This window comes from Lepisosteus oculatus, chromosome 11, assembly GCF_040954835.1.
Source record: "Lepisosteus oculatus isolate fLepOcu1 chromosome 11, fLepOcu1.hap2, whole genome shotgun sequence".
NCBI lineage: Eukaryota > Metazoa > Chordata > Actinopteri > Semionotiformes > Lepisosteidae > Lepisosteus > Lepisosteus oculatus.
In genome coordinates, this window is record NC_090706.1 from 18,803,107 (window position 1) to 18,829,974 (window position 26,868).

The window sequence follows — 26,868 nt, forward strand, 5'->3', positions numbered from 1 at the left end:
GATGAAGCTCTTATATTTATCCAATTAAGCCATTAATGAGCTCCAGGTGGGCAGCAAAAAAATATGACTGGCAAGAGTGTGCTTTCACATGCATGAATCATTCATGTTGACAAAATTCAAAATGACCAGCTTTGTTATTGAGTTTATTCTTTCTCTATTGGTTAAGGAGAACCTTGTGAAAACTGTGCACAATAAAGTACAGAAGTACTTTTAGAATACAGTCTCATTTTATTCTCATTAACTATTTTAGAATAGTTCTAATCTCAAGAATAGCACACAGCAATAAGAATAGGACTCCAAGAGATTGTAAACAGTGGTAGTGCCCTCTTTTGGACAGTGAAAACACTGCAATACCACAGTCTTTCCAACAGGAAGAAAACAGAAACAAAAATATAAATAATGGCAACAGTGTATAAAAACTTTATTAACAAAAATCTGGCTCTTAATGGATCCATAACCTAAAAAGCATATATTTAATTATGCAACCAGAAACAAAAATACAATTAAAGGATTGCAGTATTGTAAAATATAACATTGTAGTATATTACAAAGTATATTAGCAAATATATAAAAATATTATTTTGCTGGTTATAAGGCTTGGAAGGCACCATATGGCTTGGTGTTTATAAGCCCTACAAATCTGTAGTGGAATCTGTAAAGACTGTAAAGAGTACTGTATTGTTAGGGCATGCCAGACTCATAGGAAACATCTAACAAATGGAGACATAAACTACAGGACATTATCAGGTGGTTTCAGGGATCAGTGAAGTTAACCCATTTGTTCTGGATAATACAAGAGATCTGAGAATAGCATGAATGTAATTCAGTGATTACAAATGTGCCCTCAATCCCAGTAAAATCTGTACTATCCATGTTTTTCCTGTTGTTCTATGCATGTGACCATCAAATGTTTTGTTTGCTTAATTGATTGAACAGTACCCGTGAATACAGAAAAGTCATTTTAATGTGCTGCATCTCATCAATCCTTAGAATATAATTAACTGCATCAAACTGAGCACAGACTGTGATTAATTTACAGTGGTCTCTTTGGATAATGGTGTCAGCCAAATAAACAGCCATTCTCATTATTATAAGGAAGCTAAAGATCTTATAACAATATTTCTTAAATTTTGTTGCATCAAGCCATTGATTCAGAAATCACCTGCTTCAGCCTATCGTCAGCTGAATTAAAAAAAACACAAAATTCCTCTTTTTAGAGACTTTTACTGTTTAGTAAGTGTGGCATCTGGCAGGCTGACCAGGAACTACGATTCAAGATTGTGCAGAGTGGACGGACTTTGCCACATAGCATCATGACTTTACAGGCCTTGGTTTTGGGTTTTGCTCTTTGTGAGTGTAATAATGTAATATTATTAATATGGAGGTGTTCTTGGAGGATTATATCCATGCTCACCTCCCCACCCACAGCCACTCAAATGAAGCTAAGAAGCAAGCGGCAGCTGGGGAGGAGGAAATAATACTGTAGATTCAAACACTCTGCAAAAATGCATCACTTTAAAACCCATTTGCAGGAAGTGTTCAGTGATCAAATCAAATTGGCAGCAAGCAGCTCAGGTGGAAAAGATTAGTGCTGGATGTGAGAAGCTGGATGGTAACGCCCACTTCTCTGACAAGTCTCAACTGTATGGTGGTGAGGTGAAAATTAGTTCCTGCTTCCTTCCTTCAGACATACTGTAGGAGCTGCCATGGCAATAAGTAAACAAGATCACAGGTACTATAAACAGAGATGAAATGCTCTGCCACATTCATGTCATCAGTTCTGGGGGTCACTGGCTTGTTAAAGGTTCCAGCTGCAGCCAGAGTCCCCCCTCAGCCCTGAGGATCAGATCTGGTTTGCGGCGGACCTCCACTGTCTTGGGTGTGACCTGGAAACGGCGCAGGGTCAGGGCAACCACCACCCTCATCTCTGCCATGGCAAAGTTCTGACCGATGCAGTTCCTGCACAACAAAATTACACAGGGAGAGGGAGAGGCTTACAGTGAGACAGGCTTCTTTTTCTTGTTTTGCTTCATAATTCAGCATGACCATGAAGTGAAGGAGACATGGAGACATCTGTGTTGCAAACTGGTGTATGAAGACACTGTAATCACCCTAGATCAGTCATTAGAGACCACAAGACTAGTCTCACTGAGTGCTCATTCATTAATAATTGTATAATTGATAAAATGGTATAGTAAGGGCATAGACTGCACATTTTGGGTAATTAGTGATGGTTTGACAATACAGTAAATAGGATTATCACTGTGCTAGTGGAGATTGGGTTAGGAAGCAATCTATGGAAACTGTTTTGGGCCAAACCCTTCAGTAAAAACTTCTACACTTCATGTGCCCTGTTATCTGGAAATTAGAAAACCATCACCATGTGACACTTGGAAACCATCACCATGTGACATCTTAATTCAATGTTAATTGCCTTCTCTACACACAATTTATAGCATGCTGTCCTCGTATAATGCTATAGTCTGTATAGAACACTGAGACTGGATGTGGGGGTCTTCACCATGACAAGACAACCCATAAATGTGAGCTGTGAAGATGAATGCCATGCTAGATAACATGCAATGTTATCTAACCAAAAGAGAAAAAACATTCAAATGTCTGTCTGCCAAGGTTTTTTTACACAACTGAAATTTTGTTTTACACCTATGTATTTGTTTTACTCTATCTTTCTTCACTTCAGTATGGAAGTCACTTCAGCTTTCTTTTGCACCTCTCCCTAGTCTAACCTCTCCTGAGAGTAACTCAGAAAATCAGGGCTTGGTGTCCCTTGACTTTAACAATAATCATCAATGCTTGTACAGTATATGTTAACACCCAGGAGGATGGGATGAAGCTGTAGGAGGCAGGATACCATACCTTGGTCCTGCTGAGAAAGGGACAAATGCATAGGATGATCTGCCTTCTGAATGCTCTGGGTCAAACCGGTAGGGATTGTAAACCTTTTAAAAAATGAGAGGGCCAGTAAGTAAAACCTTTCTACAGTATTTTCTATTTTCAAACCTTCAATGGCTAAGGAAGCTTGATGCTCTTTAGAGGCTCACAAGATACACTGACATCTTGTGGGCTGATTCTTGATGATGAAATGATTTATCTGTGTGGGGAAACCCATAATTCCAGATCATTCCCAGATTATTCTCAGATCAGGCGCCACAGCTGCATGAAAACTCAAAGCTACTGTATGTGTTTTCATGAACTAGAATGGTGGAAAACCAACCAAGCTCCTATTATCTAGCATTCTAATTTTGGTGAAATAGTAACTAAATTAGTAAACTGAGAATGGTCATGAATTATGCCAAACTTTGGGGTAAATTCATGTATAATGCAAAAAATAATAATTGTCACACAAATTGTACCAAATGGTACACAAGAACTGTGAACACTGAAACATTAAATACAGATAGTTAAATACAGGTAAACAATGAACAATCAAAATTTTTCACTCAAAATGACAAATTATTATTTTGTATTTGCAGAGGTTATATGAGACTTGGCTGATTGTTGCCTTACTGATAATGTGATAAAAGTGATAAAGAACGTGATAGAGGTACTCACATCTGGGTTTGGCCACACCTTGGGGTTATGATGAGTACCATAGATGCTGGCAAGGCAAATATTTCCTACACATGAAAATAAAACACAACATTAAAACAGACCCCACAAGCCAATTGAATATTCAGGATACACCCAGGATGGGCACACACAAACACAAAAACAGACACGCACACACTCCCACCAGGGACAATTTTCCCAGAAGCCTATTAAACTACCTGTATGTCTTTGTCCATGACAGGAAACCAGTGCACCCCAAGGAAACCCACAGAAATACAGGGAAAACATGAAGTCTCTGCACAGATCGCACCCCAGGTTTGGAATTGAACCCAGGGCCCCAGCAACGCAAAGGCAGCAATGCTCTGAGGACCAGTGTGAGAGACCACTGGCACTTAGGAGGATCTGTCACCAAGCTTTTTCATATCCTTTCAACAAGAACTTAAATAAAAGAGGATGAACTATTCTATACCAATTCATCGTGTAACACACATGCAAAATGTATGGTACTAGAAGATTTATCACACGACTCCAATATAAAAAGCCAAACATAATAATCATTGTATTCTATTCAATGTACAACATTACAACAAGGTACTGTATGTCTTGCTAGAAATCCCTCATGACTTTTTTTAAATGGCTGGAATGAAATAGATCCTCTGTGATCAGATATCGCCACTAAGCGTGTTGGTTGTTCATCTATTAATCATTGGTGGATACCTGGAAGTCTGCAGTCTCCAAGCAGAACACTGGCTGAGCACTGCCGAGACTTGGCAGGACAGTCATGTGGGAGCTTTTAGACAGATGTTAAGTCAATCAGTGCCATGTGTCTATCCTCCAGCTAGCACTAGAGTCACTGTATTCATATCCAGCAGCTCTTCATTGCTAATTTAAATGTGAGTAAATGGGAATCTTCCTAATTATTAGTATTATATTGCATATGTCTTAGATAAAGTGTTTAAGGGTCACATTTGAGAAGGGAATAGGAAGAAATACAGTGATCAACCCACAGATATACCCTCAGCCCTCACCCTTAGGCACCACTCGTCCTCCTGGCATCTTTATGTCTTCAGAAAAGCGGCGGGTTACGGCGGTAACTGGTGGGTACAACCGCAGGCTCTCCTTGATGCACATGGTGATGAAGGGGAGATTCGTCAGGTCATTCCTGCACAGAGGACACACCAAAATCAGGGGCTCCACAGTGAATCAGGGATCAAAGGCCACAAGGGTGAAATTAAGAGGAGGCAGAACTCAAGAGGAACTTATTTACACAAAGAGTTGCTGGTGTCTGCATTTAGATATCCTGCCATGCTGTCAAGGGCATTCCTGAGATCTGAAGAAACCTTGGATTGATATGTTCACATTAATTACTTTCTAGAACTCCTCTGCTGCTACTTCAAACTGTCCTACTTGTGTCTCCTTTCAGCCTTGGTCTGCCCGTCTGATAGTTCTCAGTAAATGATGCCACAATATCTCCATTGCTTGCATCCTTATGCACCATAAATGTGCATACTGCCAGCTGTATTTTTAAAAGCAATAAAGATCAGGATTATATTATGTAAACTGAGCATAAGAAAAATAAAGCAACCCCACCCTGCATTGAAAGGTGAGTAATGCAGTACTCAGCAATTAGTGAGTTATTTAAGTAAAATTCATTGAGATCTGATTATTTGATTGTTATTTGATCTATAGTGCCACCACCGGTACTGAAAAGTTAAAGAACTCAATTCTTCTAGTTCCCAAGACTAAGCTCTGAATCTTGGGAGTCTTCAATTTCTATTCAGGAATGATCTCTTAGGCTTTTATTGGATCCTGCAAGTTTCCACTTCCACATTTTCCCAAAGTCTTTCAATTTCTTACAACTAACTTAATACAATTAGCTCTTTAATTTACTGTATTCCTGCAAGCATTCATGGTTCTAAAGTTTTTTACTGCAAAGCACCTTGAGATGATGTATTGTATACAATAAAGATAATTAGATCTGGTGCTGTATTTTAATAAACCAACATTAAAAAATGGCTGTAGAGAACTACTTTATTTAACCTTAAGCTAACATACCATTCAATAAAACAGAAAGAATAATTTGAGATTGGTAAAAATACAGTTACTCAGCCATACAGATACAGACATATCACCCTGCGACTCACAGCTGGCAGACCACTGTAGCTAAGCAGGTGTGAGCCTGGTTAGTGCCTGGATGGGAGACCTCCTGGGAAAAAGTAAGTTTGCTGGAAGAGGCGTTAGTGGGGCCAGCAGGGGATGTTTGTTGATCCAAACTCCCCAGTATAGAGATGGGGACACTCTCTGTAAAAAGTGCCATCCTTTGGATGAGGTGTAAAACTGAGGTCCTGACTCTCTGTGGTCATTGGAAATCCAAAGGTGTTTCTTGAAAAGAGTAGGGGTGTAACACCTGTTCTGGACAAATTCCTCACTGGCCTTTACCAATCATGGCCTCCTAATAATCCCCATCTATGAATTGGCTTCATCACTTTGCTCTCCTCCCCACTGATAGCTGATGTGTGGTGAGCGTTCTGGCGCACTATGGCTGCCGTCGCATCATCCAGGTGGGGCTGCACGTTGGAGGTGGTGGAGGAGAGTCCCCATAACCTGTAAAGCGCTTTGAGTGTAGTGTCCAGAAAAGCCCAATATAAGTGTAAATAATAATTATTATAATAAATTAGTTACTTCCCACGGTTACACCAAAAGAGCTATTGTATTTTATTTCTGCTTTGTTTTATATATATTCGTTCAGAATTGTCAATTAATCAATATCATGAATCAATAAATGATTAAGACAATACACACCCTATGAATATAAAGAAAATAAATACGGTACAGTATGTCTACAGAAACTTTAGCAAAATTAATGTTCTTTCGTCATTTGCAATAAATGACTTGTAGGAGATGAGCTTGTTTGTTTACAAATTGCAGTATATTAAACTGATGTGAAACTGCAAAAGCTGCAAAATTATTGCAATCAGTGAACAGCAATATTACAGCTAGCTCGTGGTGAGGAACTGTGTTCATTGTGTCGTCTGGCACAGCGGCTGGAGAAACGACTTTCCGAATACTTGCAGGCACATACAGCTGTCAGAAGATGGCGCTCCTGTACCAGCTAAAAGAGAAGGTAGCAGCCTATAGGATTCGTCTTGACCAAAGGTTAAATTACAGGCATGTTACTTAAAACAGCTGTATGAACACATATGAGGTCATGTAAAGTGCTACTTTTTCCAGGACCATATACAGTACGCTTTATAGGCCATATAAAAAATATATCAAAATATTTCAGAATCTTCATCATCATTGTTATTATCATTCCAATCAAAATAATGATTATAAAAATAATCAAAGATGAATTAAAAAAACACATGCATAGAGATCAAAATGGACACTGACCACTCAATCTCCTCTGTGTCCCGGCCCTGCAGAACAGAGTTCACTTCTGCCCGACACTTCTCCTGGTATTCAGGATATAGAGAGAGGTTGTACAGCACCCAAGAAATCCCACTGGCTGTAGTGTCATGACCTGCGAGTGAGAGAGAGGGATTTTTGACTCCGCACTCCACTTATGTTAACAAATTTAAAAGACAATGGCATAATATATTATATTAAAAAACAGCTACCAAATCAAGTCAAAACCCAGGTTACATCTGTTCTGGAGGACAATCTTACCTTCAAACATGAACGTATCAGCCTCGGCCTTGATTTCTTCATCAGTGAGCCCTTTACCATCTTCATCCTGGAAATGGAGCCAAAAAAATATCTAAGTACAGGCTTCTATTGAACAAAATGAAATCACTTGAAGATGCAGAAATGCACAGAGCCCAGTTTAGGGTTGGGTTTGGATAGGTAGGCCAGGGCTTTCATGGCAAAATGGTGGCTCCTGAGATTTCTTTCATTACTCCACTTGGGGCTGGTCTTCCTTTCAAGCTCTGAGGAACTTGTGGAACCATGTTTCTAATGGGTAGAGAAAGTCAGAAGAGCTTGTCCATCCTTTGATAATTTAGTTAGAAATATAATTTAAATGAAACACCCAAATCCCAGGTGAATAAAAAAATAAAAGCATTGGGGTACACTACTGTGAAAGACATAAAATTGCACATGCAAAACTAGAACATGTATCACATCCTTATCCATAGGAAACCTGCAAAACCTATGGGAGATCACCTGCTTTAAATTAAGCATAGATTGCTGGAGCTGTATTTATCATTAATAGTTATCTTTTACAAAACAGTTTGATAAGTCAATAGACACAATTAGACACAAATTTACTGAATGTCCTCTTATTTGCAGTTTTTCCATTGTTCACATTTTACCTTTGAAAGCAGAAGGACATCAATGAAGTCAGTCACTTTTCCCTTCCTAGGCCTGTAGCTCTCCTCCCCCAGCTGGTGTAGTTTGGCTCTGCGGCGCTGGACTATGTCTGCAGTGAATCTGTGCACAAGGTCACAGGCCCTCTTGAAGCGTCTGCCCTCCTCCGTGCGCCAGTACACAAAGTCGAAGTGGTGCAGTAGATGGTACTCCCGGTTCACAACTAGAGTGCTCAGCTCATAGATTGCTGCTATGTACTCACTGGGTTTCCTGGTCCAGAGATTCACAGAAAGGGAGTCAGTCTAACACATGCCTTGCTCTGAAATCCCAACCCTAGCTACAACCTTCCCAATTCTTCTTCTCGATCTGGACTGAAATCAGTTCAGCACCGGCTGATCCTTGCAAATGCTTTTTTTTCTGGTTTGTTAAGTGTTATAGTCTAGAACTCTATGGGATCACCTCAATCCAGATTTCCCCTAACCTCACACTCTGTTCATTTCCTCTAGAGTTTTAAAAACATGAGTAAGAAGTGTAATAAATACTCTACTCAAGCAGCAAAAGAAGTATCCAATAGGGCCATTTCCATCCTTGGATAATAGATGGTTTTTGTTGTGCCAGCAGCGATATACTATTAGTGAGGTTTTCCTTGGCAAAAATAAGAATAGAGAGAAAAATAATTCAATGGGAGAGTATAGAGCCAGCTACCTAGCCATGTTATCAAAGTAGACATCCTTCAAGAAGTGGCTGTATGAGATCCTTGCATGAATTACCTACTACAGACCAAACGGGCTAGATGGGCTAAATGGTCCTCAGTCATTTACAACTGTTCTCGTGTTCTTATGGACTCACTCTTGGCAGTTGCTGTCATAACTGAAGGTGCACTTCAGCAGGCTGTCCAATGTCATCAGGCTCACATGCTCAAACATGTCAAAGCTTGTTGTCCCTTCAGAAAGCAAGCGTCGCCACTTCGCCTGGATAGAGGGCGACAAAGCATCTAACAAATCCTGCATTTCACTCAAGAAAACAAAATTTAATCATGAAACATAAGCAAAACAAGTTCCTGTATCCTTTTTCACAAGGCTCTTATTATTGGGTGGCCCAGAAAACCATTCCTTTCAACTCCTTTTATGACTGCTTTCCCTCAGATTTGCTGTATTTTCATATGCTAAGCTATAAATGACTTTTGGATTAAATTCCTATGGGATTTAGCATTCTCTGGCATGTAGCAGTGGCTTGTCCATGCTGTGATAAAATTGCTTTTCTATATTAGTGGCACTAAGCATGAGAAAGCCATTAACAGCTCCTGTCTTATCATTTGCATTCCTGTAAGAGCTAATTTTGATTGAAAATGTATCCCCGATTCTTTAATAAAATCAGTGCTGGATCTTGATAGGACAGTGGCAGGGTGGCAATAGCTTGGAAATAATTTTATTGGGTGAATAATGGCATAATTATGCATAAATAATTGTATTATGCCAAGAATGTATGTTACATATTGTCAGTTAAGTGATGGTTAAAAAAGATGAAGAGCACCGCTGACACTGGGGCATACAGTCCTGAGCATTTCCCATTGGCAAAGGCAAAGAGGATACAATTTTATAGGAACTGTTATTTATTATAATGTATTATATGACCAATTCTTTTACACTGTTTCAACAGTTTATTTTGCCCCTTTGACATCATCCATCCATATAACTGCTTCTTCCAATTCTGGGCCGTGGGGGAGCTAGAACTGCTCCTGGCAGGCAAAGCGCATATGAACACCAAGATGGGAAAGCTCTCATTTACATTCTCTCTACTGATCTTATTACAAGACAGCACCCATCCCTGTGTGCAGCTCATGCCAATTTTCAATTCACTTTCACAAGCACCAAAACAAAATCTGAGTCAGGGCAGGATTTTGGCGGTGCGGTAGCTCTGTGGCTAAGGATCTGCGCCTGTGGTTGGAAGGTTGCTGACTTGAATCCCACGACCGGCAGAGGAATCCCACTCTATTGGGCCCCTGAGCAAGGTACTTAACCCCAATGGCTCCAGGGGTGCTGTATAAATGGCAAACCCTGTGCTCTGACCTCAAGCTTCTCTCTATCTGTGTGTTTCATGGAGAGAAAGCTGGGGTATGCAAAAAACCAAATTCCTAATACAAGAAATACAAGAAATTGTAAATGGCCGATAAAGTGATCTTATCTTATCAAGATGGAGATCAAGTCTGAGAATGAGAACAAGATCAAAATAGAAAGTGAGATCGAGAATGAGCTTGAAATGACAATGGGATCAAGTTTGAGATCAAGAAGAAGACTGTCTCTGACAGGAGGCTCACATGCATGATGTCGGTGGAATTGTTGAAAATCTCCACGTAGATTTTGAGGATGTCAAAGTGGAAGGCTGGTGTAAGAAGCCTCCGGTGACGAGCCCATTTCTCTCCATTGCTGAGCAGCAGGCCTTCACCTTGAAAGACAAACATGAACAAATCTGTTTGAACAGCATTCTTAAAAGGTGATTTTCAGAGTTTTCAGGACTTATCTTGGCCTGCCATGAAAGGGAAAGTGACATGTGTCACATAGAGCAAAATGTCTTTCAAAACTGGTCTTCAAGGGACTAAGTTCAGCTTATTGCCTGTGAAAAGGAGAAAATCAATGAACTGGTGTGAATACTTACTGTAGTTTAATATACTAATTGAGAGCTCAGGTGAAATGAAAACCAGAATACTTTCTGGCCCATGTGGAGCCAATTTAAAAATTAACTGCCCAGGGACCTTACCTACAGTATATTGAATAATGATTCTTTTTCTTGTCACACTTTACTGTGTACATTTTGCTCAAAGCAGAACAGCTTTTTCCTGTTATTTCTCAAATATGTTGTGTAGTTTCCCCTGAGTGGAGCTTGGCTGCGGAAATTAGTGCCCAGCTTGCTATTAAAAATGTTCTCACTGGCAGCAAAGTAACAGCTGCTGCCCTCTGGAGGATACTAAAGTACTGGACTTGCTATAGACTAAGCTACTAAGTACCATACTAAGCTGAGCACCGAATTGAAAGGGAAAGTTCTGAATGCAGCTGCTTACTATTGAAATAATACTCTGATGTAATGATTTTAAGCATTCATAGCTTCAAAATGTATTATAATATTTAGCTAACTTTGAATTTCAAATACAACACAATAGATCTACATCGCATGTCCTAATTATAAAGAAAAGGTGTCATGAGTATTACACTTACTAACGTATATAGCGTCTGTAGTCTGCTATAGAGAGTTCTGAAATGTATATTGAAGTAAATATTCCTCGAAGAAAAGCGAACTGAAATCTAGACATAAAAGGATGTGTTTCTTAAAGTAAGTGTGTTCAGTCACACCTGGGTGTCACTCGAATTTCTCAGGTGACACCTAGAATTTGTTCTAATATTTATTCTGACTCTATACTGGTGATTCTTAGAGGGTAGTGGTGATATTGAGGTACAGGGGTACCATGGGTACAATGTGGTATTTTATGTAGTTAAATGTAAGTGATATATACTTGTAAAGAAAGATTCCTTGGATTGCAGTCGAGACTCCAGTAGGATCATTGCCAGAACTGAGGAAATCCAACTAGTTGGACTGGTCAAGATCCACAGAAATCAATTTGAAATCACACTGAAGATGAAGTGAAACAATAATAGCATTTGACAAGTGTCAGGCATAGCCTTGCAATATTTTGTACACATAAATAAAGCCCAAGTCTATCATAAAAATGACAATCAGTTTTCTTGAGAGTCTAAAGAAGATCAGTATGTCCCCATCAATTAACAACGAAAATTAAATATACTGTGATTCACCACATAATAAAATTCAAACAGCATCCAACAGTAGCTGCACTCATTTCTGTGGCGCATTAAAATTGATAGAATATTATATAGCTAGTTACATGCCTTTATCTGATTATTTCAGCATGCATATATTTATTAAAAACTAGCATTAAACTATCACAAGCATTCAGCTACATATAAAACGGTTATATATATAAATGTCTACTCAGATAATACATGTAGCTTACTGGCTTTTATTTAATAGGATGCAGTTCCCTTTTTTGCCTTGTAACTATTAAGATTTTTGGATTTTTCTGGATTTTTTTATGTCTGTATAAAATTTGGCTCAGAAACTCATAGGCCTGTAAATATGAGCTCAATGTATAATTGCTGTGCATAGAAAAAATTATTAATATTTGCCATCAAATGATCTGCTACAAACCTTAACAAAGAAAAGACATTTTTTAATATGATGCATTTAACCCCACATAAAGATTTTAATGTGTCTTTCTGATTCCCCGAATTGTAAGTTGTTTTACCTAAGGCTTAAAGGAATTCTTCTTTCACTGTGTGATTTCGACAAACATCTGTTACTTTTTATCTGAAATACTAGAGGGAGATGTTCCCAGTTCACTAAAGTGAGCTTTACTGAATGATGATTCATCTTTGAAACATCTTTATTCTGAAATAAATAGATGTGATTAACAGTTACTATGTCTGCCATTAGCACACTATTGGCTGACCTCCGGTGCTCTCACTGGCATTCTGTTTTTGGACATTTTACTTCTGGAACTTTCCATAGCCCATGGTACCAATGACCAGCCAATTAAATCATAATAGTCAGCAGTTAGTTAAATCATGATTTTATTTATAATACATATATTCCTTATGTTTTCTATACTTACAGTATTATTGTTTTTAATCGTGGACTTTTTGATTACGTTTTTTTTTTCTCTCCATTTTAGGAGTGCATTGCTGTGGAAATGGGAGGTATTAGTTCTCAGTGCTGGTTTTAATTGTTCACAAAAATAGCTAAAATATAAATTTTAAAAATTATCATATTTCCTTGTCCTGTTTGGACAAGTCTGGGCCAGGTCATTACTCTATCATCAATCTGTACTGGAGAATAAAGGACATTTAACGCTTAGGAATTCCTGACTTTGAAAGTCAAACATTTTTACATTTTGCTTTGCAGAGAAAACAGGTATTAGGACCTGATTCTTACATTGATTTGATTCCGCCTTATTTTAGAATTTTATGCTCTCCTTTTGGTAACAATATGGACCAGATTAAAATTCAGATACATACCCGTGTATGTATTTAGTAGAAAACAGTTGTTCTTGTACTGACCTGTTGCACATATGAACATATGAACCATAATTGTAGCTGCATTCTTTGGGAATTATCACAACAGGAAAAACATTTTCTTACTTTCATTTCTGGTTTTAATTTATCTCACCCACATCCAGATTTCAGAACTAAAGAGAAAAGCAATGCATTTCCTAAGAATTAAGAAACATGAGACTTTTTTTGTCAAGTCTGAGGCTTGGTCAGCTGTGTAAAACAGATTGATTGGGACAAAAACTGCAGTGTTACATTCCCATTAAAATGTTCCATCAGGCAGCCTGCCACTCCTTCAAGATAATGACTCATCAACATGCTTCCAACACATTTAAGAAGGGTTTGCAAAATATATTTTTTTCTTGTAAGCAAATTATGAATCTTGAAGCATCCTAGGAAATTTGAATGACACTAATTAAGTTCTAATTATGTTGAGTGCTTTAAGAACATAAGTTTTGAGTTTTGAAGTACAAATGACAGGCGACCATTTGACCCATGTGTCACGAATGTCGGAAAGGATGCCGTGGAATGACTATGTGAGCAGTAGAGACCCTATGCATAGCAGTAAAAGGGGCAACACGGAGGTTAGCACAGGCTCAGGGGGTCAGACAGGGTCAGTCGGTATAGAAACCTATGCCCGCAGGCCACAGACGTGGGGCGACCTGGTAATAGGCGGGTCTCACGACATCCGTACCCTCAATGTTGAGCGAGGAGCAAAGCAGACACACCAGAAAGACATGAATAATCACAGGGAGCTAGGAACAGGACAGAACTAGAGTGCCCTCTAGGTGTACAGGGCGTGACACCATGTAGCCCATTTGATAGATAGTGGCTATTGTCTAAGAGTCTCATTCAGCTGTTTCTTGAAAGAACCAACAGTATTGGTTTCAGCAACATGGATGGGCAGGTTGTTTCATTCTCCCACTACTCTTTGGGTAAACAAGTGCCTCCTAGTCTCAATTCTAAATGCACTTCCACATAGTTTCCACCTATGACCTTTTGTGTTTCACTGTTTATTGAACTCCACTGGATTCTTCTCACAATCTAAACAATATTCAGTTACTTCAGCCTGTCAGTGTAAGACTTTCCCTGTTCTCAGTATAACAGAAGGTACAAAGGGATTTTGAGGCCTTACCTAGCCACGGTCGGAGAAAACCATAGAAGAGTTCGTCTTTATAAGAGATGGAAGCTGCAAACAGACCGCAGATGAAAGAATTTATGAGACGTCAAAACCATTTGGCACACATACATTTTTGCAGTATGATGAAATGTTTCCTCTTCTTGAACAGGGAAATGTAAAAATTAACAGGACAATAACCATCTTAGTGCAAGAATGAACAAAAAGAAAGGAAGGAACGAGTCACATTTGCTGAGAGGGAAACTTAGGGCTCTACTAGCCACAGCAATGTGCTGAGCAGGTTAACAACGGGGAATTCTACGTTTGCAGTTGAGATGAAATTTAAAAAGAATAGTTCTGTTTTTTTATTAAATGTGTTCTAGTGTAAAGTTAAAAGAACCCAGATTTGTTGCATTCCTAATGCCAAATGAAATGGAGCTTTGTGGACATATCTTACCTTGTTTATCTAAAGTAGCTACTCAGCTTGCTCACAAAGAATAATTCATTTTCTAGCTGCGTTTGCTGAGGATCTTTCACCACCTTTAAAATTAAAGTGTGTATTTATGTAGTTTGATCAGCTGTGCAATGAAAAGTGTATGTTGGATTGATTAATTTGCAAAGATAGGAAAACGAGACCTAAGTAGAAAGAAAGTCACCAAATCACAGAGATCAAATTGCATGCACCTACACAAGCTTTAGGTGATATTGCTTGATCCAAAACATATCATTGTACAACCTTCTGACTCTCTTTCAAAGTTTCAGCCTTTTAATATGTTTTAAGCACAAATCTGTACATGTACTGTAAATATTTCTAAATCTTAATTTGATAAGTATCTTTGTATCTTGATAAGTGTCTTTTTCTACAAAACAATAATATTCAGAAGATGACTGTGTATTTATGCATTTTGGTTTGCTTCTTTGATTGATTGTGACAGGACATTAAAAAAAGTTACAAGCTGAAGTTGTACACTATTTCTTTTTTGATTAAAATACCATCATTATAATCTTCCACACTAACTAACATAGACCTTATACAGTATGACTACTTCTGTCTGTAATGAATTCCATAAATAAATTAGTATACAAATAGGTGCGGAAGGGTTGTTTAACACAAATTAATTAAGAGGCAGGAAATATCACCCTGCAGTGCCATTTTCAATTACTTTATATTTGCAGTGATTCCTCTGTGATTGCTGGAGAAATTCAGAAATTAGACCAGGAGAAACTAATAAAGAGATCTTGGAGCTTAATTAACCCACAGTTGTGCATTTCATCATTCTTCAGTGTCAGTGTCGGGGGTATACCTGAAGCAAACAGGACAGGTTTGATATAGTCTGGATGGAAGATTCTGATGATGGAGTAGAATGGCCCAAACCACCAGGAGCATGAATGCTCATAAGTCTTGACAAGCTCATCCACTGCCTTGAGGCCTTCCTCTGTGTTCTTCATCTGAAATGGCAATGGAGCAAAAAAAAAATACTGAGCCCAGACATCACTTTTACTGAAACAGGGTCACAGGTGTCCCAATTTGCAAGAACTAGAAAATGACTCAGCAAATATGAAATGATGCAACAGGAAAAGAATCATTAACGTCTGCCACCTATGAACCCTCTATGCACTGAAACCCATAAAGATTTTACAGAACTTGAGTTGAATGAGCAGAATAGATATATAAGGCAGTGGCCAAGGCCTCTGGTATTCAGATTGTTCACTATCAGCAGACTAAGTGTGATAAATTACTTTTGTTTTTCAGTCATACTGCTGACATCATGCACATACAGACTCTTTTGTTAAGTGTCCACCCTGAAACTTACCAGAAACCTAAATAAACATAGTAGGGTTCGATTCCGTTCTTTCAAAATGACAGGGTGCAGAATTTATTTGAAGTTATGAGTGTTACCACCTTCCAGCCTGAACTTCTCAGGCCTCAGAAACAAAGATGCTCATATTGAGGACTGTGATGAGAGCCATCTAAGGAAACTCATGATCGTTAAAGATCCCATGGCACTGCTCATAAGAACAGATTGTAGTTTCGGATAAATATAACTACAATGATTTGGAATGTTTTGGGATGAGAAGTGATATAGAATTGTAAGGGATTCAACATTTAACACATGTTGCAAATAACCATGCTGTGGCTAAAAATAGATGCAATCCATTATTTTATTAATAAAAAGGCAAAAATGAAGGATCTGATAATACTTTTAGAATACTGTATACTGTAAACTTTATAATTCTTTTAGAATAAACTGTAAAACTTTGAGATAATCTCGGGGGCTTTCATAGGATAAAACAAAAAATACTAAAATATCCACAAATGGGAGGCAGTTGTTAGTTCTTGGTCCAGGAATTGTATCCACCAGTTTCAACACTGCAGCAGGACACACAATGCACTTTGTGTAAAGTTGTATCCAGTTCACAGTTCTAAATACACTTCCTCTTACACAAAAACATGCATTTTCACCACACGTTAATGTTTGCAGTCTTAGTGTATTCATGTAGGCGTTCAACCTTTATTAGTTTTGTTTTTTAATAAAATCAGGACATATAAAAATCCAATATGTTTGAATATTGGACCTTTGTGGCTTAGCAGTAGTTGTAGCCGCAGAATTAGTAGCAGTTGTAGCGGTAATAGTGGTTGTAGCAACTGTAGTAGAAGTAATAGTAGCAAAAGTAATGTTAACAGCAGTAGAGGGAAATATTATTTTGAAATGTGTCTTAGTTGAGTAAAGCCATTTGAAATATACAGAAAAGCATTGCGAGAGCTGTGACTCTATCACACTGGGTGCGTGACTCCTGAGAGTCAGCAGACTGGGCTAGTGTTAAATGAATGTGGAGGGGCAGTAGGTGTATGGGTCCTGTTTGTTTTGTCATTATTTGGTGTTTGCTCAACAGTCACCCATACTACGCTGTGTAGACCGTGCTATATGACTCATATTCCAATCACTCATATGCCAGCGAACACCTAAACACATATATTAAAATGAAATCAAAGTGCTTTTCTAATGCCCTCTCTACTGCAAGCCTCTGCAACCATGCTACCAGAGACAAGTAAGCCAATTCCTCTGTGTAAGACAACAATACATAGTTTTACATAAACTAATGTCCCATCAACCTCCTCCACTTGGCCACTGCAGGCACCTATTTCTTGTTGAAGACATTGCATATAATGACATTAAAACACCTGAAAAATTAAAATCTCACAGGAATTGTTGTCTTTTCATCCTTCTCTGAATCAAGCTCAAAATGTTTTTTTGTATTAAGTAGGGAACCAATTTGGAAGTCCTTACTGTCACAATTTTTTTAGACTATATTTGATTGGGTTGAAGCTGTTAGAAACGGCTTTCTAGGAAGAGTAACAAAGAAACTACTGCACTAGAGCATGTGGATTAATTTGATATTTTTTACTGCATTAAATGCACTTCAAAATGTATTGTTCTTGACCAATCTTGTGTTCCAGCAAGTTCTCAGTCATTGCTTCTCCTCATCCCAGTATTTATCTTGATAATGTAGCTATCTCAATCAATAACAGAAAACAGAATAGGAACAGTAAGTCTAAACGCAAACAAGGGGAAGCTGGATAAATTTTAGCTCCCATTGTTTTATCAATAGGCATCTCAGAAAAGTGCAACCAAAATTGTTTTTTGAATTTAATAATTTTTAGGTTGGGGGGGGGGGGGGGGGGCGGGTAATGTCATGCAGATTTCAGGCTCCTTGCAATGGGTATAATGCAATGATATACAAATTAAAATGAGACCTTTTCACTTTTATTAGACAGGATACCTTTTCACTTTTATTAAAGAAATAAAGCTTGGTCTCTCAATATATTTTAATGTACTTTATACACAATATCCTGACTTGCAGTAACTGGAGACCACAGACAGACCACAGCCTGATAGTTGATGCAGAAACACATACTGTATGTACTTTACTTGTGACAGAGCTCACCAGAGCAACTCCATGCAACATTTTTAATATGCACACTCACAATTGCAATTCAATATGCATAATCACAATTTTAAAAAATTAAAGACTGCCAGTGCCTTATCTTGCTGACTCTGCTGATAAGAAAATATTTTATGCTTCTTATGTTCTTATGTTCTTATTCCTTAAAAATAGATACAAAACTTACAAAACAGGAACAGGATGTAGAACCCTGCACTGTGCTGAGTTATTGATATACTTTGGACACTACTGGTGTAGGTTGTCTAGAGCTGAATGGGATTGATATTAAATGAATTTTACATTCCAATGCAGCATGTTCCAACAATTACCTCAGAAATTAGGAGAAAACTGGTTGAGAGGACAGTACAGTGCGTTCCTAAAATCTAGCTAATGCTAGCTAGATCTAGCTAATCTAACTAAACTCTAGATAATGCTAGATTTTCTAGTAAAATGTGTTAAAGTGGTGGTTTTATTAAATAGAAAGGCATGAATGTTATCATTAAGATAATAAACCATATAAATTCTGAAACCCTGTGGAACTGATGCTGTGTCCATCAGAACGGAAATGGTTCAAAATCAGAGCACGACTTAGAGCACATAATTATCCATCCATACATTTTCTAACCTGTTTATCCGGCACAGGGTCATACTCCCAGTCCATCACAGGGGGACACAAACACAAACACACACCTTCTCACAGTAGGGACAATTTTCCCAGTAGGCAATTAACCTACAGTACCAGTATGTGTTTGGACTGTGGGAAGAAACTGGTTACTACTGATGGGAATGGAACATTAAAAAATCTGGACACATTATTAGAAGGTCCCAGTATGAACACTCCTGTAATAAGCTTGTGCAAGGTTCTTTGCTGAGCTTGCCCCAATCAGCCCAGCTGTATAACGGTAGAGCTAGAATGAGTGGTGTAAACTAAAAAGGTTATTGGAGAAAAATAAGATTCAGAAAGCTGACGGGGCTATTTGAGTGGGGGTTATGAGTAAGAAATTATTTTATCCTGTTACAGTGTCATTTGTATCAGGCCTGCTTCAACTGATAACAGATGATACTACCTCTGCAAAAAGGGGTTGTTTATAATCTAACTTCCTTAACATAAAAAACACACTGAAACTGGTTTCACAACTTATAACCTCAATGGGAGGAGAGTCTGCATAGAATGCCAACTGTGAAAATAAATTTCACTTCCTGCTTATGAGCTTGTGCATTTGAAACAGAGTGAGACATGCTGTTTTTTACTGTTTGGAAACTAAAGAAAAATCTGGTGCAACCTTATACAGCTCAAATGAGCTTTGAGAGATACCTTATGCAGAAAGAAAGCAGGACTCACAAAAAGTGCTCAGAAGCACTCTTTCTCCTTGCACGTGAAATGTATTTATTCAATGGCTGTGCCCACATTAAATAAAGTTTATTTGTTTTTAATCATCGACTGTGGTTTTCTATTGAGTAAAACTTGGCAAAAGATCTTAGAAAAAGAAAACAGATCTGCGCTAAAAGTCATTCGTGTTTTTTGGTCTTGCATTATTTACCAGCTTTAGTGCTCAGTTTTATGCAATCTGGGTGACTCACACCGGAATTTGAACATAGCTTTCAGTCACGCCTCACCATGAAACTGGTTTAATGCTTTACATCCTGGAACAGTTATAATGAGCACATGTGACAGTTTTTTTATTCATATTTATGTGATATAACCATAGTTTTGCCTGGCAAGGTTGCACAGAGGTAAGCATTGCTGCCTCAGAGCCCTGAGTTGAATTCTGGATGTTGGGTGCTATCTGTGTGGAGTTTGCATGATCTTTCAAGGGTCACATTCAGTTCTGTGCGTGTCTGCCCTGTGCGTGTCTGCCCAGTGATGGACTGGCATCCCATCCTGGGTGTATCCAGCCTTGTACCCTTTGTTTGTTGGAATAGGCTCCAGCTCCCCCATGACCCTGAACTGAAAAAAAGCAGTCAGAAAATGGGTGGATGGATTACGGAATTATGGCTGTGTTAATGTTTGTTCATAAATTGCCAAACTCTGAAAACTGCTCTGAACTGGATTCTCTTCCAAGTTCAAATTTAGTCTGTGATCCCAGTGTAATTAATGTTAATAGTTATACTGGTGTTTGCTTATTCTGTAAACATGGTCTAAGAAAATGGCGAGTAAAGGGTTTCTCATATCAGCACTCATATCAGCAGTAATAAATATTTTGTTATAAAGAGGTTTCTTATCTCAGGAAATTCTTTTAGTATCAATTCTACATACAGTACCTGGGATTATATATTATATATTTCCTGTATAGGTGTATGGACCTGGTGCTCATGTACTGAAACACATACCAGCAGTTCCTACAAGAACAGCATGAGCTGAATTAAAGCTCCAAACATTCACACCAATGTAAGGGCAATGCTGTAAGGTGATGACTTGTTCCAGACCTAGAGTCAGCATTTTTAGAATAGCTCCAAGCAAAAGTCAATGTCAGTGAACTTGAGGGAACCTCCCTGCATGAGAACCATGCTTTTACATCATTAAAAACCTGCACCTGCATGCAGGACAAGGAAGTTCCCATGAACAAATTATTCAAGTATATCAGCAGTCATAGAACAGCATGGTAATGTACACGGTATGTGTTAAAACCCAAGATTTTCCCCACAACAATAAAAATAGAATTTATTTATAATATATATAATTTATAATCTGTGATACCTTAAATTAATGGCCGTGGATTACTAATGAGCAGCAGAATGTCTCAGGAACATACTTAATTACTCTTACTTGATGAACTGACAGCAATCTCTACCGGCCCCAAATTCATAATGAACTTGGACTACTCTAAATTGTCCAGTGATATAAAGCACTGCTAATGTATTTTAAAACTTCCCTGAAAAGGTTAATATGCTTTCATGATGCTTCCTATTAAAACATCAAATTGCAATTTAGCACTCAGTTCGTCTACTCTGCTGTTTACAGCTATCGCTTTTGTTAACGGCTCCTGGAATGAGAAAATGAATGAGTCAAATGAGAATCACTACTGACACAAGCCTTGCAATTTTAAGAAGTGTAAGAAAACAAAACACTTTAACATGCATTTTGCAGACCTGCATATAGCTGTTTGGTAGATTGGCTGTTTCTAAATAAGGGGAAGTAAGTTACAGTATGTAGTATAAGGCAAACATGCACGTACATGCCATTAATTGCTGGTTTTGGAGAACCAAAATTTCTCTGCCAAGATCAGCTTTCCTAGGAGATTCTTTCAGAATGAAATAAATATATGAAAGGTGGAGAAGTCAACTTATCTGAAGAACTATGCAATGTGAAATCGTTTTGCCTTGAAGCTGAGGGCTTCAGAAAATTAATATAGCAATTTAGTGAAATGCAAAGTTTACGTAGGAATAAGAAGCAGCATCTAAGGCAAGATCTACACAGAAATGATAAATGCAAAGTGGTCTGGAATGCAGAATTACACACCACTATCTATTCATAAGTTTTGCTTTAGCAGCACGGCTGTAATTAGTCTTTCCGTCCATCCACCTCTACACTGAGTCCATTACATCTGTCAAAGACAGTTTCTGAGCTCTAGGCCTTAATGTAACACAATCACTGAAAGTTGTCCTTTTTCCTGGAGCTGAAAGTCGCTTCAAACTGGCTGTATTCCATCAGGCAGACAGCATGGGGGACAAACCTCTGTGATAATTTACTGAGAGAAATTAAAAACACGACAAGTTATGGAGCTGTGAGGCAGCGGTTCTGACAATCACTGTGCTATTCTGAACGACAGGCGACTAGCAAATAAATGGACCCTTCTTACCTTTGACCTTTCTTATAGTGTTAATGACTTAAGAGCTTTCCTGTAAATACATATGGCCTTGCTCAGCTGTCTTTACAGCAAATGATCAGCACAATGAGCATTAATCCCCTGCACTGTTAACAACTTTGCTTCCACTCTTCCTCAGATAGTCACTAATCAGTCATCTTTCATGACCCACAGGAAGCAATAAGTTCACAAAGCTGTTGATATTTTCCTAGAACTTGCAAGTTTCTTGCCTGCATTCTGTAAGTTAATAAAAAAGAAATAAAGAGATGAGAAACCACCACTTCACTGCCCAACCACAGCACCAACATCATCTCACACAACCCTTTCTTCTGATCAAGATGAACTTTGTTACTGCTATTAGGCAAAAAATTCAAAAGCTAATGGAGACATTCAATACATGTGTAAAACATTAAATATCAGTTCATTTGAGAGATATCAGGTTGAGCCTAATCCTAGTTGTATTTAACAGTCTAAAAGGCCATAATAAATAGTGCCACATATACACATAGGCCAAAATATCAGGAACCCCCTCCAAATAATGTGATTAACCACTCTAAGCTGCATAATTTGTATAGCATCTGCATTAAGTCTACTGGGCTATGAATCATATTGCATATGACTGAGAATGTCTATTCGTTTGATCAAGTTTTCCTAATGCTTTGTTCAGTGAATGAAAACGTGTCTGTGGGTGGGCATGTGTTATCACTGTTAGGGACACAATTTTAAAAAAAGTCCTGACAAAGATGGTAACATCTGACAAACTGAAATTAAGGGGACACTCCTTAATAATTTATATATCCTTTTTTAACTAAATTACATCTTTTAAATCACAAATTCCCAAAATGTCTGCTTATGGTCTATTTTTCCCCTTGGAGAGTTTCATGTAAGTGGAAGTTGTAATAGTAAACAAGAGATTGAGAATCAATGGTGAAATCCCATGCTTTGATCTGCATGATGAACTATTAACTATTGTACCTTTGACACATCCTGTAAAATAAATGGGAATGTTGATAGGCAGGTCCAGGTGAACCTACAGTAAACCCACAGGAACAAGATAAGATCATGCAGATAGCACCCCAGGAACTGAACCTAGGGTCCCAGCACTGGCTGCAAATGCTAACCACTGCTCCACCATGCTACCTCTTTGTGCTTCTCATCCCTCTAAATGCTACAAAGCTGCACTACAATTTGTAAAGTGGATTTAAAACAGTTGTGCAAGAGTAGTCAGAGAGCAATGAGACATTGGTTGCTCAGTCAGTGGCACTTACCAGACCAAGATGTCCAAGGAACCAATTGCGTTTGGTTGGCTGAGCAAAACACTTTACCCGCTGGGCATTGCGGGCATAGTGCCACAGGAAACGGGCAAACCTCAGCAAGGCCTTGAACAAAAGAGTGCCAATCAGGAGGAGGAAGACACTAAGCAGGAGTGCCCGTGGGGAGGTGGTACCGGAGAGGAGGCTGCCCCATTTGTGCTCCAGAAAAGACAGCATCCTATGAACATAAGGACATAAAAAGGTTACAAAGAAGAGGGTGCCATTTTGCCCATCTAAGTCATTTACTAGTTTACATATTGATTCAAGGATCAATCAGGAAGAAAGATAGCCAGTGAAAGGGATAAGCAGCATTTCCTTCTAAATCCTCCCATGTTCCTTCTAAAACCTTCCTCCCATCTAAACCCTCCCATTCAAAGAGGAGAGTTTGCAGTTGATATCTCAAAATTTTCCACTGCGTTCTCCTGAGATTGTGCATAAAACTTTGTTTGGTTTTGTATATTTGGTAACAGAAGGGAAACTTTGCATTTGATAGCAAAATCCAGCTTAGGAAAATTGTAAAGGAGCTAACAGGAACTAGAACAAGAAAAAATATTTGGAAAAATAGATATTGGAAAAGTAGTGATGAATTCTACTATAAATCAGAAAGCTTAGTAATTAATCTTGTCTTTGATGCCTGTGAATGTAAATACATATTCACTGATTCAGCAACACATAGAATGTGTTATGAATATTAACATTTTGTTTAAAGAAAGTGCTACAGGAGAAAGAACTGTCTTAATTTTCCTATCCATTACAGGTGAAGTCAACAGTCACAGACAGTTGTTTCAAACTTATTAGGGTTTATCACTATGACACTATCACTATGAACTAACTTTGACTAGTGAGTGAGCTATAAGACAGTTCAGTCTCCTGTAACACTGGGATTGTATGAAATGCTGTTAAATATTCATATTCATAGTTCTCTTTTCAGGGTGTCAGGGTGAAACAGCTGTCCATGACTGCAACCTTTGACTTACTCTATATCAAAAAGGCAGAATGAGAAGTCATAGGACAATGCCATGCCATCTCCTGCAGAATTCTGATTGGATGAGGATTTAACCAATAGTCACACCCACAATGCATTGTGATTGCTGCTTTTAAGTTCCATACTAACCTATAATGGTGCTTATTGACAGATGCTTGGATGGATGACTGGCAGCGTTTTGTTTCTGTAAAAAAAATATCTTCATTATCATCATCATTTTCTAACATCTGACTCCTGGTGAGGGTCACAGTGGAAAGAGCCTGAGCAGAACACGCCAGAATTCCCTTTGCCCAGCAACAGTATCCTCATGGGAGATTCCCAGGTGATCCCAAGCCAATCAAGTCATATAATCCCTCCAGCATGTCCTGGGTCTGCCCTGAGATCTTTTCCCAGTGGCCTAGTACACCTAAAGCTGGAGGCGTGCAGGGGTCACTCTCACCCGATGCCTGAGCTAATTTAACTGGCTCCACTCAATCCTCCTGGATTGCTGAGTTCCTCACCATGTCAAGAAAACCCAGCAACCCTACAGAGAAACCTTATTTCCACAACTTGCACCCAAAGTCTCATTCTTTCAGACAGGGACATAGATCAACTGGAAAACCAAGTGTTTTGTCTGAAAACTCAGCTCCCACTGCACACTCATTGTTCAGTACAGTGGCTGCAATAATTCCTTAAACATTTCTGCTGTATTGTAAAACAGTAGTTCTGTAATTTTAAAAAAATCCCCTTTGTTCTTGATACGTTTTCTAGATCGTCTAATATTGCAGATAAACCAGCAAAACAGCTCAGCATAATTCAACACTACATTTTCAGGTCTTTTTAGACACATGGTTGTTGTTACATTAGAACAAGCATGTTTATTTTTATTTGGACAGACTTTAACAGCTTTTTACAGACACCAGATAGCAGAGGAAGTGCTGACTGGAGGAAGAAGAAGTTTTGGCTCATACTAAACCTTTCGTTTTCCCTGGGGGTGCTGTGTAAATTCTGTGCCATCTAGCCTCAGGATAACCAAACACTTTGAAACAGGATGTGAAGCAAATTGGCTAATACCTTTTCAAAACCGACATTGTTTCTTAACTATAACCAGGTGCCATAAAAAACCACAAGGTATTTTGCATTTCTATTTTTAAACATTTCCTTCTTTAAAAAAATAGCAGTTACTCATATTGACTTATTGTATTCTTGTAACCAATGTGTCTCCCCAATCGTCATATAATGTTTCTAATAGAATACAATTTATCTTCTATTGGACTTTAAAAAATGTTAAAAGTCTTTCCCATTTTTTGTATAAATTATGATTCAGTTCAACAGTAAAAATTGAACCTATATGAAAGTAGCCATTTATTAAAGAAGGCAGATCGCCACCTCAGAAAATTCTGTAGAAGGGGTTAGAAAATAGAAAATTCATATTACTTTGTCAGAATGTAGATTGCACTATGCATGTCATTTCAGAGGATGTTAATGGACTAAGATCTTTCTATTGGTATCAAATCAATGTATAAATAACTTCTCACAGAGACTTCAGCAGCAACAAAGCACTATACTAGAAAAGAAGACAAAAACCTATCAAATCCATACATGGAAAATGCTTTTAAGTATTTGGTCATTTGATTTTCTTTTTGCATTTGCATTTTGGTACAGTAAGTGCATATAAAATGCAATTATTTTTAAATTTTCTCATAGCAGAACAGCAGGAGCCAGCTGGGTCTTAAAGGTATGCTCTGATACTTGCACTGGTCTCTATTTCTGTTTTTTTTTTTCAATCTCTGCATCTGATGACAATTTTTTATTCTAGTTTACAAGGTGGCTTGTAGTTAATCATGAAACCCAATAATTTTGCCTTTGCTAGATTAAGCTCTACATTTATATTTTTTTACTTTATCTTTTCACAGTGTTGACAAATATTTCAGAGCAATTAGAAGATGAACAGTATGGTAACTTCCAGCTGACCATGTATTGTCATGCTCACCCTCTCTAGAACACTGTAGAGTAGGCTAGCACTACTGTGGCAGCCAGGCCACACCTCTACTCAGCTTTTTGTCAGGGCTGGTTGCAGAGGATTCAGACAGGAAGCCTGTTTGACCTGTGGGTAATCAGTACCTCCACTGTCTCAGGTGAAGCAGGCTACTTAAAGTCTGATCTAGCAGTGCTTGTGGTATAGATTATGCTTTGACCCTAGCTTTGTACCCCAGTTCATGAGTTCCTACATTCCCAAATTCTCGAGGTCTCAAGTTCCTGAGCTCCCAAATTCCTGTGTTCCCATGTTCCTCCGTGTCTCACCCTGGATTCCTCACTTTGCCCTGACCATGTCTCCTGGATTCTCCCTGGTATTGCACTGCGTCCAACAGGATAACGAACTTTGCTTGCTTGTCTTGACCTTGATTACGGATTTCTCTTTGTGTCTTTGTGTCTACACAGCTTTGAAGCTTGTTTTGATTGATGACTGTGTTTGCCTGCTGCACACACCATGCTGCCTACTCTGTCCTGTTCTGTCCTGCTTGCACTCCCTCGTGCTTGCCTGGCTCCCTGCCTGCTCTTGGATTCACCTTATAAACTTAGGACAGCTGCTTTCCTCCATCTTAAACAGTGGACAGTACTCTTATTTCCTGTTTCTAAAGACTTCACTTTAAACCAGAATAACTGAAATGAGCTGCAGGAAGTAGAAACATCCTTCCACTTTAGAAGCATTGCCACACTGCAGTGC

At 38.5% G+C, this 26,868-nt stretch overlaps 1 protein-coding gene across 1 annotated transcript in view; it reads right to left on the reverse strand.

Moving 5' to 3' along the window:
- Positions 1–208: 208 nt before the first annotated feature.
- Positions 209–26,868, reverse strand: part of cyp4f3 (cytochrome P450, family 4, subfamily F, polypeptide 3) — a 33,072-nt gene continuing 6,412 nt past the window's right edge. The window contains exons 2-14 of the mRNA XM_006631656.3: positions 24,291–24,345; positions 23,132–23,354; positions 15,417–15,561; positions 14,131–14,184; positions 10,196–10,323; positions 8,728–8,849; positions 7,884–8,148; positions 7,240–7,306; positions 6,964–7,093; positions 4,599–4,732; positions 3,574–3,638; positions 2,878–2,960; positions 209–1,959 (exon numbers count right to left, since the gene is read on the reverse strand). Coding sequence (XP_006631719.2) covers positions 1,788–1,959; positions 2,878–2,960; positions 3,574–3,638; positions 4,599–4,732; positions 6,964–7,093; positions 7,240–7,306; positions 7,884–8,148; positions 8,728–8,849; positions 10,196–10,323; positions 14,131–14,184; positions 15,417–15,561; positions 23,132–23,353 — 1,587 coding nt within the window. The 5' untranslated portion in view covers position 23,354; positions 24,291–24,345 and the 3' untranslated portion in view covers positions 209–1,787. The remainder of the gene's footprint in view (positions 1,960–2,877; positions 2,961–3,573; positions 3,639–4,598; positions 4,733–6,963; positions 7,094–7,239; positions 7,307–7,883; positions 8,149–8,727; positions 8,850–10,195; positions 10,324–14,130; positions 14,185–15,416; positions 15,562–23,131; positions 23,355–24,290; positions 24,346–26,868) is intronic.